We start from the raw sequence: 16,976 nt of genomic DNA on the forward strand, positions 1-16,976 counted from the left end.
AAGTCACGAAGAGTCGGAAGTGACTGACTGAATAAACAACAACAATGGAAAATACTCTGCTTAACAGTGTAGGATTTTAATGTCCATCTGTTGTTGTTTTTAATGTGTGTATTTTAGTGTTACATTTGGCACATAAGGTTCTAGAATGGCTGGGAGGAGGTGTCTGGAAAACATCAGTCCACACTTGTACAACTGCCGTTCTTTAACAAATGTCTTCAGCAACAGAGCAAGTTTCACAGTCTGAGATGGTATACTATTGTTAGATCAGTACAAATTCATTAAAAACCAACTAACTGAAACCTTAGAAACATACAATTTTTTTTGTTTTTTTTAATATCTAGTTAATTTTATTAATATTGGCAGATGGTTCTGAAAATGTATCCTTTGTCTATCTACAGAACAAGCACAACATGGCAATTAAGGTCGAAGATTCATCCCTACAGTAGTGTAGGTGAGTAACTACTAGTTTGTTAAGACTCCTTGAATGCCATTGGTAGAAAGGTAGTATACAGATATTTTAAATAAATCAACTATTGATCTCAAGGCCAAATCTGTGATCAAGCCTCCATCCCTCTTTCTCTCTCTCCATGCTTCCTGTAATGGCTTGGGAAATGGAGGAAGTAACCGCAGGCAGAAATACTGAGTGGTGACAAGGAATTCCGAAGAGACATTAGAGCAAGAACTCCAGCTAGGATTCTTTAGGGCTTGCTCAAACATTTGCATAAGTGGCGTAGCTGCTGTTGCAAATCACTTGCTTGTTGTTACAGTTCCAAATAACTGAAGAATATCTCAATCTGCTTCCTGTATGGGATAACTGGATCATGTCGGAAGTAATCCACTTGGAAAGTAGACCCACAACCATCTGGAGCCCTGTGCATGAGGAAGTGTCCTCACCCCCGGTGTTGTAGGAAGCAGAACTCCAAAGCATGGCACACAGCAGACAGAGAAGGAGAGGTGAAAGAAGGAAATTGGTAAAAATGAATGAGAGAGACCGTGGGTTTATCTCCAGTTTCAATGTGGATTGTGAACGTTCAGAATCTAAATGGGTTGCAACTATGGATGCAGGAGGGAGATCTGGTTATTTCTGATCCTGGGTTGGCAAGGCGTCATGGAGAACTTCTTTGACATGACAGTCTGCAATATCTGTAATACAACTTAAGCATTTCTCATGACTATGTAACAGGGCAATATGTGAAGCTCTCTATGGTAGCACATCTCTTGGAAGGTGGAGATGTGGGTTTTGACTGATAAGGAGTGGTGGGAGAAGAGAAACACATGAACTTTCTGTTCTTTCTGAAGTGTTATGATCAAAGCTGCCTTGACTTTGTGCCACTAATCACAGAGGGGTTGCCAAGTTGGCCCTTAATACAGAGGCTGCTAGTCCAGCATGGTTCTCCTCCTCAGGTTCTTACTGAATTCCTGGGCCTGCTGAGGATGAAGGGGACTGTAAGTCTGCAGGGATGGGATACATTTTCTTGATTGCATGTTCCTCTTTCTGTCTCTCTCTCGAATCCCTCTCCTGAAAACTTTAGGGTGAAGGGAGAGGTTGGAATATCTGACTTTGAAAACAAACCCATAGTCATTTTTCCTCTGCTGAAGCCCACCATTGAATCTTTTCTGGAAAACATGGTCACTGTGATCTAGATTGGCATAGAGTAGCCAAGACTTTTGGTTGACTGCTGGTGCCATGATTCATACTAATAGCCTGAAGGAGAATGACACTATATCCGCTACAAAAACCCTGAATGAATTGCCAGCTACCCATAAAGTGCTTGAGCTAGAGGGTCATAATGACTTTCATCAGTGAATATTTAATTTACTATAATTTTGAGTAACTAAGTTCAACAGCTGTATAAGCCAAATCTACCTCTTACCAAATGTGCTGGAGGAAAATATCTCTCTCTGCCGGTATCACAGTAAATATTAATGCAGAGATTTGTCCCACACTATCATAGGTAGGAAATCAAAGTAACCTTTCATTAAGCACAAAAAATCCTTTTTATTTGAAAATATATATATTTTGACTTTCTTACAGAAGAAAGTTATTGGCCAGTACAGAGTTATTGGCCATATACTTGAAATTCATTACTCAGTTATTAAAGCAGAAATTAACATGGAGATTCTTGATCCAGTGTTGCTGGGTGGGTAGCAGGGCATACATACTGATCTCCTTAGAACCGGGTGTAGTAAATGCTGCTGGTGGTTAACTACAAATCAATAATCAAAATTTAATTATTTGTATAGGGCAGATGTGCAAGAACACTATCAGCACTAACTTGAGATTAATTTCCTCTTCCTATACAGATGGACAGGACAGGCTGGCTGAGATGCATGTTTCAGTGGCGTCTGTGGTGAGTGTTTTTCTGTTTCTGTGTAACTTTTGTTAACACGCTTTATTTTCCTGGTATAAACATTAGTTCTGGAGAGAAAAGGCCTTGCTGGCCTCTGGTCTATGTTTGTGTGGAGGGTTACTTAATCATACACACCAACCCTTAGTATACTTATGGAAATAAATGCCATTGAAGTGAATTATCCTTACTCCCAAGTAAAGAGGTTTAGAACCGTGGTGGAAGAATACAATTCTACGTGGCAGCTCCCCATGCTGCTGAAGTAATGCATGTTATGGAGGAATCCCCATAACACCGGTGTGGGGAGTAATCATATAATAATGCACCTTTCTCATATAGCATGAAAAACAGTCAGCTTGAAGCGGCAGTTATGTTGCTAAGGCAGGATAGGAATGGGTTGTATGTGGCCACCAAATTCTGCTGTGACTACAGTTTGCTCTGGGTACATACTACAGAACCTACTGTACCTCCCTCCTTTATCTCTCATCCTTCTTTCATTGCTGCAGTCACATTGCCCCATTCCTTAAGTTTTCATCTTGGTTCCTGTTGGTGTCTGCATCAGCTTAAGCCAAACTTCAAATCTAAATGCATTCCAGTAGGGCTCCATGTACGTCAGCATAAACCTAAGTACCGGATATGTTGTATAAAGAAGTCAGGAAGGTATGTATAAGCAATAACACATAGCACAGCAGGATAGAGCTTACCCCAGTAGTCTTATATACATACTACTCTGGTAACATCAGCACATGCCACCCAGGGGGAAGAGAGGGATGCCATTTGCAACCTGGGCAGGAAACATAAGCAGCTCTGTTTTCCATGGGGATTTAAATATCAAGATATTCTTAAAATTAAAAAAAAAAATTAAGTAGGATTTTTTTTGCCTTCCAGGGTTTTTTTTGAAGGCAACAAAATACCCATTTCAATAAATACTTCAGGAAACTATTGGGTGGGAAAGGTTCTTAATGTTTAACTTAAGGAGAGTGTAGCTCCAAGCAGTCTTAAAGGAGTCTATCGAAAGATCTTTACTGAAGATCCACTGATTGAAACTACTACCAGCCAGTATCAAATCTGCCATTTTGAGGGAAAGTGTTAAGAGTATGTGGTGGCATCTCAGCTCTAGGGATTCCTGAATTAGTGCTGAACTAAAATGCCTCCTCCCAAATTTGCCATGCCATTCATAGCTGTTGAATTTGAGGGACATTTTAATCATAGGAGGAGGGGCAAAAATTTTTAAAGGTTTTGGGAAGTTTATCATTCGCAGGGGCAGTAATATGGCAGTCCTTGTGGGGCTCTTCTCAGTGGCCATCATTTTTTGTGTGGTGACTGACGTTTTCCCCCCAGAATACCCTGCAGTGAAACTACTATTTTAGCAGCAGCAGCAGCAGCACTAAAATAGTTTTTGTTTTAAAAGAAAATATGAACACCATGCTTCTGCCTGCACAAATGTTAAACTTTCCCATTTTTAAAAGCACCCTCCCCAAAATTATTTCCATGTCTCCCTTCACCACCCCTTTTAACTTAATGTTTATCTGGATGCTTTTCAGTCTGTTTTCTGAAATTGCCTTGGTTTTTCTGGCAGACTTCTCAGCAGCTTTGGATGCCATCAACCATGGTATCCTGAAGCACTGTTTTGTGATGATTCTGATAATTTCTGGAGGGTAAATCTCTGAAGTAGTGCTGGCAGACTGCTGCTTGTCCCCATAGCCTTTGATCTGTATGGTTATGCAGGGATCCATCTTGTCCTCTGTGCTGTTTAACATCTTAATGAAAATGCTAGGAGGTTTGGGAGATTAGGAATATGGTGTCATTACTGTGCTGATGATATGGAACTTTGTCCTTTCCAACTGATTCTGGAGAGGCTGTGGATATCTTTAACCAGTGCCTAAAGTCAGTGAAAGACTGAATGTGGGCTAGGAAACTGAAGCATAGTCCAGACAAGATTAAGGTATTGTTGGTTAGGGGAATGGCCAAGCCAGGAGTTGAGTTTCACTCTGTTCTGGATGGGTTTGCATGCTGCCTTAAAGAATATGTCTACAGCTTGGGAGTGTTCCAGGACCCAGCATTATTACTCAGTTGTCAGCCAAAAAAGCTCCCAGAGTGGTTTACATAAGGTCAATAAAAACAAGTCAGTCCTTGTCAGGGCACATTTGCACACTTCAGGCAGGTATGCCAACTGCAATCGCTCTTGGAAAAAAATGCCACGGTCATACATGCCTCAGTGATATCTAGATTATATTACTATAATGTGCTCTATGCGGGATTGGATTTGAAAGTGTGCGGAAACTTTAAATGCGTAACTAGACTGCCGATAAGAGCCTTCATTTCAGATTACATAACTCCAATATCGCACCAATTTAATTGGCATCCACTTTTTTCCAGTTGAAAATCCCTAAATCCCTAATCCCTAAATGGGTTGGGGCTTGGATATCTGAAGGGTGAGTTTCTCTCATATGAACTTACCCATGTACCTACTCATTAGGAAAAGCCCTTCTGCTGTCTGAGTTAGGACCTTTTCGATAGTGGCTCTTTGTAACTCTTCGTCCAAGGAAACTTGACTGTCCCCTCCTTTTCTGTCTTCAAGTGGCAAGTTAAAAAATCTTATTTAGGTGAGGATTTTATTACGGTATTTTCATTGACTGGCTTAGCTTTTTACTTTCTGTTGCCATAAGACTGCTACTGGTTCTAATGCAATTTTAATGTTGTTTTTAAAATGTTTTTAATTATGGTTTTTGGAGGTCCCCTTTTGGGATTAGGGTGGTCACTTACACACTGCCAGAAAAGACAACGTGTATCACCAAAAAGAGGACAAAAAGGGACACAGATTTGCATATGCTAATTTATCTGTATAAATGCAAATATTAAAACAATTACTATAATTTTATTAGAAATGCAGTACATCTTTCCATAGTGGGGAAGACTGTGATTAGGTGACCTCTGTGCCTTCAGTCTGCTGTCCAGGTACTAACTGTTCATGGGCAAATTCAAGGCCCCCGCTCTCCAACTTCAAGGCCCCTGCTCTCCATTCTTATGGTTCTTTATCTTTAAATTCGACTTGGACTGAACAACCTTTCAAACAGAGGGCTGTCCTTTATAAAGTAGGGCACATGGCTGCCATACTTGGGATGGAAAGATAGTTTTAAAGTACCTTTTGAACAAATAAATAATGAAAATAATATTTCTTGCTCCTTCTTTAAGAGAAAAATTATCTTACCCTAATTAACATAAACTGTAACCTGTATTATATTGCTTCTCTTTTTCTCCAAATAGCTTTGTATAGTTTGTTTGCTGTAAAATCTTTCCCTTCATTCAGTGTTTTTGGAGCAATTGCAGACAAAGACAACTTCTGTCCTTTCTCAAAATGTTAGCCATCATTTCACCTCTACAAGTCAAATATTCTTATTTCTCAGGTTGGATTATCTCCATATTAAAACAAAAACAAACAGTACAGTCCTAGTTATGTTTTATCTTTTGTATGTTTTTCTCAAAAACTGGGGAAGTATTATTATTGCAGACTATTTAAAAACATCACATTTGAAAAGCAGGCTCCAGTTTAATTTGAGAGCAGAAAGCGATCGGTATTGTAAAGCTTAATGTTTATAGGAAAGAATGTATTTCCTTTTTAGTTCTCTCTCCCCCCTCCTCACTCCCATGTTTGAAATCTTAAGAGGAAGTTCAAAGAGGACTTTCACACTAGTGCTTGCTTGATTATTTTCTGCATGTTGGGTGTGTACACAGTAAGTTTGTTAAGGTTCTCAAGTTGACTTATGGGCAGGTTGGACCCTGCATTTAAAGGAAGGCATTCTAGATTATAAATAAAGTTTGGGCAGCTTGATTGTGAAGTCTGACCAAAGGGGCAATGCCAGCAGTATATAGGCAATTGTCCATTAACTTAGTACTTCTTGACTATTCACAGGAGCAGTAAATGTATCAGGTGGTTTAATTCTCTAAAGGAAAATAACAAAATTATATTGTTATTCGATGCCAGTCTGACAGGCATAACTGGGAAACAAAGGATCCATGATGAAACTAACTTCCATTTCAGTAATAATTAAGATTTCGGAAAGTTTGCTAAATCCAAGTGACTAATGGATGCTTCCTTCTTAGAGAACCATAGGATTGTTCTGTAAGTCTTGTAATAAGCAGGCTGGAATACAGGTAACAAATATATGTAATGTATTTTTCAACACTAATCTATTTTTGTGCTTTGGAGCTATGCCTTTTAGATATACCTGGGCGCAATCTACACAGCTGATTTAGTACAGAGCGAAAGCATATCAGAGTCATTCACAACAGATGATGCTGTTGCCAGTCCGCAGCAACCCTGCAGCTTTCCTCTGGAAAAATCGCATTTTCGAAAAGTCCTTTTAGTGTATCTTTTTTTCTTAAACCACGCAGTTCCACTGTAGTGTGCCCTGTCCTCCTGCCTTAAATCCTGGATGTGCCTATTTCTGTGACCTGGCAGTTATCTGGTCAAGGGTGGGGCCACCAAATCCCTCTTTTCCCCCATTCACAGTAGGGCTGCTTTCCCATTCAAAGTATCTAGTCTCTTCTTCCTATTCACAGTATCGCAGTTGCGCTGTTTCAGGCATTCACAATAGTGGAGTATCCATTCATAGTTTGTAGCCTGTATTTCCCATTCAGAATAGTGTAGTAGCGCTGTTTCAAGCATTCACAATATCCCAATGGTGGATGAGAGGGGAGAGATGTGGGGTAAATTATAGGGGCTTAATTCAGTGCTTCCATTAAACTTCCCTGAGCAGGGGAGTGTGGACAAAGGTAGGGAACAAGCCTCTCTCATTTGCTGAGCAGTACCTAAGGGGTTGACGATGTTCAGTTCTGCTCCCTGGACTCCGCCCACCCAACCCCAAAGTTTCAAGTGCTGTGTGACTCGGGAAAGCAGGCTTTTAGGTAGTGTATACTCCACTTTTCTTGCTTTGTGTGCTGCTGACGAACTAAAGAGATTTCATGAAAATCGAGATACAACCAGAAAGTGCTTCTCATTCTGTTTCCATGTAGATTGGGCCCTGGGCTACAATCCTGCACCCTGGTGCTTAAATCACATTGGGAGTGAACAGAGTATTTCTGTGCAGGATTGTAGGTCTGATGATGATTGATCTTCTATTTTTTTCCACCTTGAGCATAGATATTAAGGTGGGTTTTTGTTGTTCTAATGTTAGTGGCAAGAAAGGTTAAAAAATTATCATTTTTCCTTTCTGGTTCACAGCATCATTTGTATAAATGTCACATCCTTGGCAGGAAAACGGTCTGGCCACCATAAGTACAAACCAAGGGTGTTTTTTCTTTTAACAGTACTTTGTGTCCACAAATGCCATTCTCTTGCTAGCTGAAAACAGGCTTCATATGGCTTTGTCGTCACTGGAGGAAACAGAAGTGGGCTGTGAGACTTTATAAACGGCTTTCATTGATTTAGTTTTGTCCATCTAACAGCTGCCTTCCAGTCCTGTACCCGTTACCCACGTCAGTGCTGCCGTCACTCCAATTTTTAAAGGAAGATAAAGATATCTTTTTGGTGGGTAAGTGTTTAGTTCCAGGAGATGAGTGTAATCACAGGATTCTATCCAATTAAAATGACAGTTTTACCTTGCACATGAATGACCCTTTTACTAAAACTTAGGTGTTGATGACAGGAACAAAATAAAACCTAGAGAAAAGGGGCAGATTAACAAAATATAAATTTGGGAGCAATTTGTTTTTCTCCTAAAGTTATATCATTAATATGGCTTATTAGAATTTGTCTTATTCACTAGCAGAGTCTTATGGCAGTTACTTCATGTGTGTGTTGCAGATTATGCAAATGAATCGATTAGAGCATTTACAGTGGCCAATAATAACTTATATCCCAGTTCTCTGTGTTGTTTGGCAAAGCCTCCATGCACTGGAGATGGTGCTTTGCACAGTATGTTATACAATAGGCATAAGAGTGCCAAAGTTTAATTGTACTTACTGAAGCACCCTGTCACATTTTCAGTGTATCTGAGTTAAGGTAAAAAGAAAAAGAAACAAGGTGAGTACTCAAGGCTCAGTGAAGCTTTGCTTGCGGGTGGGATTTCACTTACCTTCATTTCTATTCTGCCAGCCATAAAATGCTATGCAAATGCTTAGAATGTACTGGAACAACATGTTGAACTTTACAGTGGCAGTCTAATCTGGAGAAAGTTATTTTGGACCTAATTCTCACAAAACGAGAATGTATTATTTTAAAGTACAAGCTACCCTGGATTAAAACCATTAGATGGTTTAATTTATTATTTGAGTAGCCCAATTGTCTAATCCAGCTAAGATGACTAGCGCTGAACCTGTATTCACCCTTATAAACAGGATTTGTTCCTAGGAACAGCTGGCTGGAGAACCCAACACAATGCTGGAATACATCTCTTCTGGACCAAGACATAACACAACACATACTAGGGAAATGAAGTCCAGGAGGTAGGCATTGGCAAGTGGAGAAGTGAAAAGGACTACCAGCTCGTTTGACTGGGAGGCAGAGAGGACAGAAGTGGGGTGGAGCTCCGATCTTTCCTTCTGATTGGCTTCTGGGTACTAGGAGTGTAGAGTGCTGGACCCTGTTCATTGACAAAAATCCCACCTAAATGGTTTTTTCACTTTCATCACTGACTGAGCATATCTGATCCCCAGGGAAAGCTTTGTGCAGGCTTATCCTTAGTGGCAAGTGAAAGGATCATCATTAGGATTTTCCAGTTCTGATATGAAAAGGCAGCAAAGATATTTGGAAATATTTTTTCTTTTGAAGAATAGTTTTTCTTTAAATAACAAACGTCATCTAGATTTACTGTAAGAGGGCTGAGACAAGCAACGAAAATATGAAACATACAAAATGAAACCATTTGTAGCTGTTTGCTTTTTCTCTTAAGATCTCAGCAAGTTTATATTTTGAGCTGTTTCCTCTTGGAATCTAACCTCAGGAGTGTTTCTCACAACTGATTTGCTAAATTTAGACAGAACTTTAAAATAAAATGAAAGCAAAGGAAATCCACCTGTTTGTTCTGTCTGGCTATTTTATGAGAACTTTGGACTCTGCAGGCTTTATTTCTTTTTGCTTTTGAAAAAGTATTTAGGTACTGGTCTGCTGTATCTCCCTGACTGTATATTGCATAATGGAAGAAATTACAATGAATTCTACCAGTGTAAACAATAAACATTATTTGGTGTATTCATGCCACTAATATGAAGGTAACTCCAACTGGTTGTTGCCTTGAGGAATCAATGACAGCTGATCTGAAGACAGAAATTCACCAGTGTTATTATCATCTTATTAACAATTCATTTGTTTTTTCTGCTTTTTTAAATTTTTGCTTATACTGCTCCCATTGTTGGGAAATATCAGTTTTATCCTAAAATCTCACTCCACCAGCTGTCCCCTGTCAGCTGGTAGAGATAGGAGCCAGGGCCATTCCATCAGGTCTGCTGAGAGTCCAGCTCCATAAAACTCTTTCCTCCTTCAACTGTTTCCATTCTAGCTGGTCATTATAAGAACTACTGTTTAACTTAAAGGACTAGTGCCTGAGTTTGCTTGTTTTCCTCTTTCCTCCTTCTCCCTTGCTCCATTTGGGTTGTGTCTTTTAGATTGTAACCCTACAGCCAAGGACCGTCTTGTTTTTATTGATCTTAAGTAACCTGCTCTGGGAGCCTTTTTGGCTGAAGAGTGGGAGTAATAGTCTTATAAATCAAGACATTAATAAAAAAAGTAGAAATTACAATTGCACAGTATCAATGAATGTGATCCTTGCACATGGGCTGGTACAATCTTTGTGCATGGGCTAGCACAATGTAGGCCCATGACTGGAGTCATGGCAAAGCAGCTCTCTGAGTGAGGTGGAAATATTTTATCTATAATTTATAGATAATAATCTTCTCTATAATCTTCTCATAACGTCCCTCAGTGCAAATACAATTAAATTTAATAATGTCCCCAGTGGAACTACAATGCTACTGCTTACCATTTATATAGCATATCAGTTGCGGAGTATTTTCTAATGGCTTAGTGAAACATAATTTCAAACAATGGTTAAGGAAACTTTACTTTGTTCTGACATGTGTAAAATGAGATACGTCCAGGAGCTGCTGCATCATTGAAACAGTTGTGAACTGTTTTTCAAAACCTTTCAAATATTCTCAGCTGAGTGCTGAGAAAATGGAAAATAAGAGCAGACAAATAGTTCTGGTTTGCTTGTTGTATATTTGGAAAATCCAAATCACAGCCTGGATTCTAAATTATGGTTAGTACAAACCATAGTTTGGCATGTTGTCCGAAGTGAGCCAACGTTTACTAAGTTGACCGTCATGACAAGCCCTTCTCTGACAACATCCCTGCTCTTTATGTGTGGGGTGGGGTGGGGGTGGGAGCTATGGTATTCCAAGGGTCACAGGACAATGGAGGATTGTGTGTAGGACAGTTCTCAATGTCCCTAGCATGAGTATACAGACATTTATCAATAGCTGTTAGGGATGTACGGATTCCCCACCGTCTGTTCTGGTGGGGAATCCGCGGGGGGGGGGAGGTGATCCGTTTCTCCCCCTGGAATCCTCGTGGAGCAGAACCAAGGGCCACAGAGCCGAGGGCCACCCCATTCCGCCATCCACATGCCCCGGATTCCCCCATTTTTTTCCGGCTCCCCGAACATACGTAAATAATTCCATAAGTACTGCTGAAAAATCCTTTTCGCGCGCCCGCCTTCAGTCTCCATAAGCCTATTTATTTTCATAAAAAGAGTAAAGCCCTTCACGGGGATTCCCCATGTAACTTCCGGTCACCTGACCTCACCAGAGCTGTCCTGACCTCACCAGACCTGTCCTAACCTCACCTCACCTCACCGGACCTGTCCTGACCTCACCTCACCTGACCTCACCTCCACAGACAATAAAGAGAAAAGATTTCCATGGACTTCAAGACTCAGCTCCAGTGAAAGAAAGCTTTGGGTCACAGGGAAAATGCCTCGTAAAAAGGGTAAAGCCGTTTGCGTTCTTCTTCCTCCGTTTCTGATTTACGGATTTCTTTTTGTAATTATTTTCGTACAATCCACCATTCGGTGGACAAAAAAAAAGGGTCCCATGAGCTCTTGTCCGGGTCAACCAGGCCACCCCATTCCGTGGAGCATTCTGCGGACGGGATTTGTCAGAATTCAATCCTATTTAAAATTCAGGCAGGATTCTCTGACATCCCTATTAGCTGTAGGGTGCACTAACAGGCTCTTGCCTGTCTATACCCTTCCATCACCTCATGGCCAGCAGTATGTTTCCCACTGCACTCCAGATGCAAGCAGCATGCAGAAAAAGATAAACTGAGTCCAGGACACTGACTGATCTGGTGGTACACTATTCTTCACTGTTCCATTCTAGGAACATCTGGAATTACACATGATGGAACTCTATGCATACACTGCTTCCAGGGGTTCAATTAGGATTGGTGCACAGGGATCTACACTGAGTGTTCATGTTGAGTCTCCATACTGCTGTCTGCAAACCACTGCTGGGGCCAGAACATAGACTCTGTGAGGTAGGTCACTATAAATCCCACTTTATAAATTGGAAGCTGAGGTTGAACAAGTAGTAACTTGTCCAAGCCCACATAGTTAGACCATGGCAGATGTGAATCTTGGATGTAGGTCTCCCAGGTCTAAGTCCAATGGTATATCCATTTGACCACACTACCTCTGTCTGTAGCAAATCAGAAATTATTCTTCAGCAAAAGAGAAACCTTTTCATACAAGCTTTTTTGTAAACAATTTTCTACACGAGACCAGAGGAACTATTAGGCATAGGGTTTCCAAATGCATTGCAGTTCATTGAGAAGATCACATACATTCATGAACTCTCCTAACAAACTGCAATTGTCTTGTGGTTTTGGGTCAACCAGTCAAACTAATACAAAGATTGCTGTGAACCACACTTTGGAAACTATACATAGCCTATGCTCTTGACAGCAACCAGCCTGCCACTCCCACCCACCCACCCCCTTTTTCTGCTTTGCCTCATTTAATTTACATATTTGAAAGGTTTTGAAAATAATAATTTACTAATAATAATTAGTAAATTTTATCATTTCACCATGGCATGGGGTAAAACTCACTGTTTTTAATAGATTTTGGGGCTCCACTTGAGTATTTGTGTTGGTAGAAAACCAAGTTGACTATGAAAGACAATGCTTGCTAAAACTCATCTGAAACCACTCTAGGCTTGTTTATATATCATAGTTCAAAGTACTGTACAACCAGGTTTCTGTGGTTCATATATTCATTATAGCTTATCATTAGAAGCATCTGAAGAATTTCAATATGGGTGGGTCCACAAGGGGTGAGGGTGGGGTGGAAGGTGACTAGCTGCCAAAAATTGCTTCAGGGAGTGGGTGAAAAATCCAATGAATCGATGAGCTAACACCTAATCCTCATTAGCTAGGCTGCACAAAGTCCACTGACCTTGGCCTGACCCCATACCTGAAAGCTTTGTGCTTCATTAGTTCTACAGTATTTAAGCAATGTCACCTAGGCTTATTTTCAGTAGGTGAAGGAATTCAATTCCCACTGCAAAAACAACTTTGGTTAGAAATAGTCCAGTGCTTCCTAATGTGGAGTTTGACTTAGAGGTCTTGCTATGTGCCAGTGACAGAACTGTGATCCAGCTTGGCCCTCCCCACTGCATTATGGTAGGTTTGGTCTTAAATGGATTGCAGGGCCCCTCATGAAATATAGTAATTCTAGAATTTAGGGGCATCTCTTGTTCTCTGGACCAGTGTTATGGATAAGGCACCCAGACCTTCCACTGGGATATGGGACTGAGACTGCTTTGGTCACTTTGGTAGATGACCTACACCGGGAACTGGATGGGAGAGCACAACCCTATGAGTTCTCTTGGACCTTTTAGTGGCTTTTGATATCATCAGCCATGGTATTCTTCTGGACTGTCTGGTGGGGTTGGGTCTTGGGAGCATTGTTTTGCCATGGTTCTGGTTCTTTGTGTCAGGCTGTGTCCAGAAGGTGGTGCTGGGGGATTACTGTTCGACTCCATGGCCATTGGCCTGTAGTGTCCCACAGGGTTCTATCTAGTCCCCTGTATTGTTTAATATCTACATGAAACTTCTGGGAGAGGTTATTTGGAGCTTTGAAGTAAGGTGCCACCAATATGCTGATGACACCCAACTCTATTGCTCCTTGTCACCTAACACTAAGGAAGCACTTGAAACCCTTGAACATTGCCTGGGTTTGATAATGGGCTGGATGACGGTGAACAAGCTGAAATTAAACATAGACAAGATGGAGATGTTGTTGGTCAGTAGGAAGCCTGATTCATGGACTGGAATTCAACCTGTTCTAGAAGGAGTTGCGCTCCCCTTGAAGGATCAGGTCTTTTGCATCGGAGTGCTCCTTGATCATACGTCGTCCCCGGATCTTCAGGTGGTGGCGGCAAGGAATGGATTTATTATGCTTGGTGCATCAGCTGCAGCCCTTCCTGAATCGGTCTGATTTGGCAACAGTTATCCATGCCTTGGAGGCTGTCTTCATAGGGGATTTCTTGTGGATTGGGGGTGTTTTGAGGTCATTCACAGCACATGATGTCGCGGCCAGTGTGTTGACAACCAGCAGCTTCTGTCTTGAAAATCTGCCTTATTGGAAAGTAATTTTACGCAGTTTTTTTTCCCAGTGAAAGCGTCTCCCAGGCAGTTCCACTGCAGTGTGCTGCGTTCCTCTGCATTAACTCCTGGGCATGCCTTTGTGACCTGGCTGTGACCTGGCAGTGATGTGGTCAAGGGGTGGAGCCACCCCTCCCCCATCCCTCATCAAGCTGAAGCTGAACCCTGACAAGACTGAGGTACTTTTGGTGGGAGACAAGAGGAGGCTGGGGGATGTTGACCTGGTGTTGAATGGGGTACGACTGCCCTTGAAAGACCAGGTCTGCAGCCTGGGGGTCATTTTAGACTCCCAGCTGTCCATGGAGGCTCAGGTGTCAGCTGTGAGCCAGATAGTGCTATACCAACTTCATCTGATACGGCGGCTGCGCCCCTACCTTCCCGACCATCTGCTCCCATCGGTAGTACATGCCCTGGTCTCCTCTCGTTTGACTACTGTAATGCGCTGTACGTGGGGTTACCTTTGAAGACAGTTCGGAAGCTGCAGCTGGTACAGAACGTGGCGGCTTGCCTGATTAAAGGCAGCCGCTGGCGAGATCACATCACTCCAGTGCTGAAGGAGTTGCACTGGTTACCAGTTGTTTTCCGGGCCAAATTCAAGGTGTTGGTTTTGACCTTTAAAACCCTATACGGTTCTGGCCCAGCCTACCTCAAGGAGCGCCTCCAGCAACACCAGATGGGTTGCTTAACAAGATCAGCCTCGGATGGCCTTCTCTCTGTCCCATCAGCCAGGACAGCTAGGCTGATGAGGACGAGGGAGAGAGCCTTCTCTGTGGTGGCCCCCACTCTGTGGAACTCCCTCCCTAGGGAACTCTGCCATGCCCCCTCTTTAATGAGCTTCCGCCACGCATTAAAAACATGGTTGTTCAGGCAGGCATTTGGGGTGGGTTAGGGTATTTTTAGAAATATGTTTTTAATGTAGTATTTTATTGTTTTAAACTGTTCTTTTGTTGTACATTGCCCAGAGAGGCTGGGTGACCAGCCAGTTGGGTGATTAATAACTTTAATTAATTAATTAATTAATAAAAATAAATAAATCCCCCCTTTCACTCATTTTCCCCTTTAGCACTACTATCCTCAGGGAGAGTAACTATAGTAACTAGTCTGTCTTTCCAACTCATCAAAGTGCTATTGCACTCTTTCGAGTCTTCAGAATCATGCTGCACTTCCTTTTCACCAGTGCGAGTAAGTAGCCTCCCTTTCCCCGCTGAGAGCCAACATTACGTGCTTCTCTGATGTTGTGTTAATTAGCTTCTCTGATGTCACATTACTTCACTTCTCTGATGTTTGCTTTACTTTGGCACCTGTCTGATCCTTGCGTTACTTTACCACATCTCTAATATTTATGTTACTTTACTTCTCTAATGCTTGCATTACAAATGGGTTAGAAGCTATAACTCCGTGACAGTTTGCTGGAATGGGGCGAAATTGGGGTGATGGGGTGCTCTCATGGGGAGCCTTCAGATGGTGTACTGGATAATTTGGGATCTTGGCTTCTTCATGGAAAAGTGAGTGAACAGGGAGTTTATACTATTTCCTTCTGCATTAAACAAATGCGCATTAGGGCTTTTTCACAGTAGCAATCTACCATGGCATCAGGATCATGGGAGCAGAGAAGCCTGTCACTGCGAGCAGGGAGAAGTGACCAGAGAAGGAGAAAGGGGGGTTGGAGCTATAACTCCCTGACTGTTTGCTGGAATGGGGCTTATTTGCACTGGTGGGTTGCTCTCACAGGGAGTATCTAGCTGCCTTTTGTCATTCATAAAGGAGCTACAGCACTAGCTTTCAGAATGGTGAATTAGTTACTCTCCATTCATAATGAAATAGTAGCAGGGGGGAGCCTGGACAGGGGTGGGAAACAAACTTCTCTCATTGATTGAGCAGCCTCTGCCAGGTTGATAACGTTCAGTTGTACTCTGCCCACCAGACCTGGAAGTATGTTGATTCCAAGCACTGTGTGACCTGTGAAGAGCAAGGTTTTAGATACGGTATACTCTGCTTGTCTGGCTTTGTGTGTCCCTGACGGACCAAAGCTGATTTCCTGGAAATGCAGAGAATACCCTGATGTGCTTCTCCTTCCGTTGTCATGGAGATGGCCCCTTGGTTGCATCACATTTCGAATATGCAATGTGGTCTACATGGGGCTATCTCTGAAAAGTGTCCAGAAGCTTCAGTTAGTGCAAAATATGGCAAAGGCAAAGGCAAAGGTGTCCCCAACCAGTCGTGTCCGACTCTAGGGTGTGGTGCTCATCCCCGTTTCTAAGCCGAAGAGCCAGCGCTGTCCGAAGACGCTTCCGTGGTCATGTGGCCGGCATGACTGAACACCGAGGTGCACGGAACGCTGTTACCTTTCCTGCCGAGGCGGTACCTATTTATCTACTTGCAATTTCTTGCTTTCGAACTGCTAGGTTAAAGAAAGGTTCCTCCTGTGCAAGCACTGGGTCATTGCTGACCCCTAGAGGGACGCTGCTTGCGCTAGCGTTTTTGTGGCAGACTGTAGCGGGGTGGTTTGCCATTGCCTTCCCCAGTCGTGACTACCTTTCCCCCCAGCAAGCTGGGTCCTCATTTTACCGACCTCGGAAGGATGGAAGGCTGAGTCAACCCGAGCCGGCTACCTGGGACCCAGCTTCCGCTGGGATCGAACTCAGGTCGTGGGGAGAGCTTTGGTTGCTATACAGCCGCCTACCACTCTGCGCCACAAAAGGCTCAGCTAGGCTGCTAATGGATACACAGTATCAGGATCATATTATACTTGTCCTGAAAGACCTGCACTGGTTGCCAGTTACTTTCCAGGCTCAGTTCAAGGTCTTGGTCTTAACCAAACAGCTGTAAACAGCTTAGGGTCTGACTATCTAAGAGACTGCCTGCCTCGCTGTGAACGTGCCTGACTATTAAGATCTATTAAGTAGGAGAGGCCATTTTGAGGGCACCATTACCCACAGAAGCATGTTCATCAGGCACATGTG

At 42.4% G+C, this 16,976-nt stretch overlaps 1 protein-coding gene across 34 annotated transcripts in view; it reads left to right on the plus strand.

The window, feature by feature from the left end:
- Positions 1–16,976, plus strand: part of LOC146352003 (uncharacterized) — a 260,443-nt gene that overhangs the window by 20,317 nt on the left and 223,150 nt on the right. For 8 of the 34 annotated variants that reach the window (XR_014787546.1, XR_014787553.1, XR_014787549.1 and 5 more), the window contains exons 2-3: positions 399–451; positions 2,305–2,351. Coding sequence is in view for 2 of the 34 variants with exons in the window: in XM_084833015.1 (XP_084689141.1) it covers positions 877–954; positions 2,305–2,351 (125 nt within the window). In the remaining 32 variants the exon portion in view is untranslated. Of the gene's footprint in view, positions 1–398; positions 452–767; positions 972–2,304; positions 2,352–2,854; positions 3,009–7,796; positions 7,883–8,687; positions 10,096–16,976 lie in introns of those variants that run through there. The other 26 variants (XR_014787539.1, XR_014787542.1, XR_014787541.1 and 23 more) reach the window with 19 other exon arrangements.

This window comes from Heloderma suspectum, chromosome 2 (assembly GCF_057233095.1).
Source record: "Heloderma suspectum isolate Gila_16-S chromosome 2, 16-S_ref, whole genome shotgun sequence".
In the NCBI taxonomy this organism is placed as follows: domain Eukaryota; kingdom Metazoa; phylum Chordata; class Lepidosauria; order Squamata; family Helodermatidae; genus Heloderma; species Heloderma suspectum.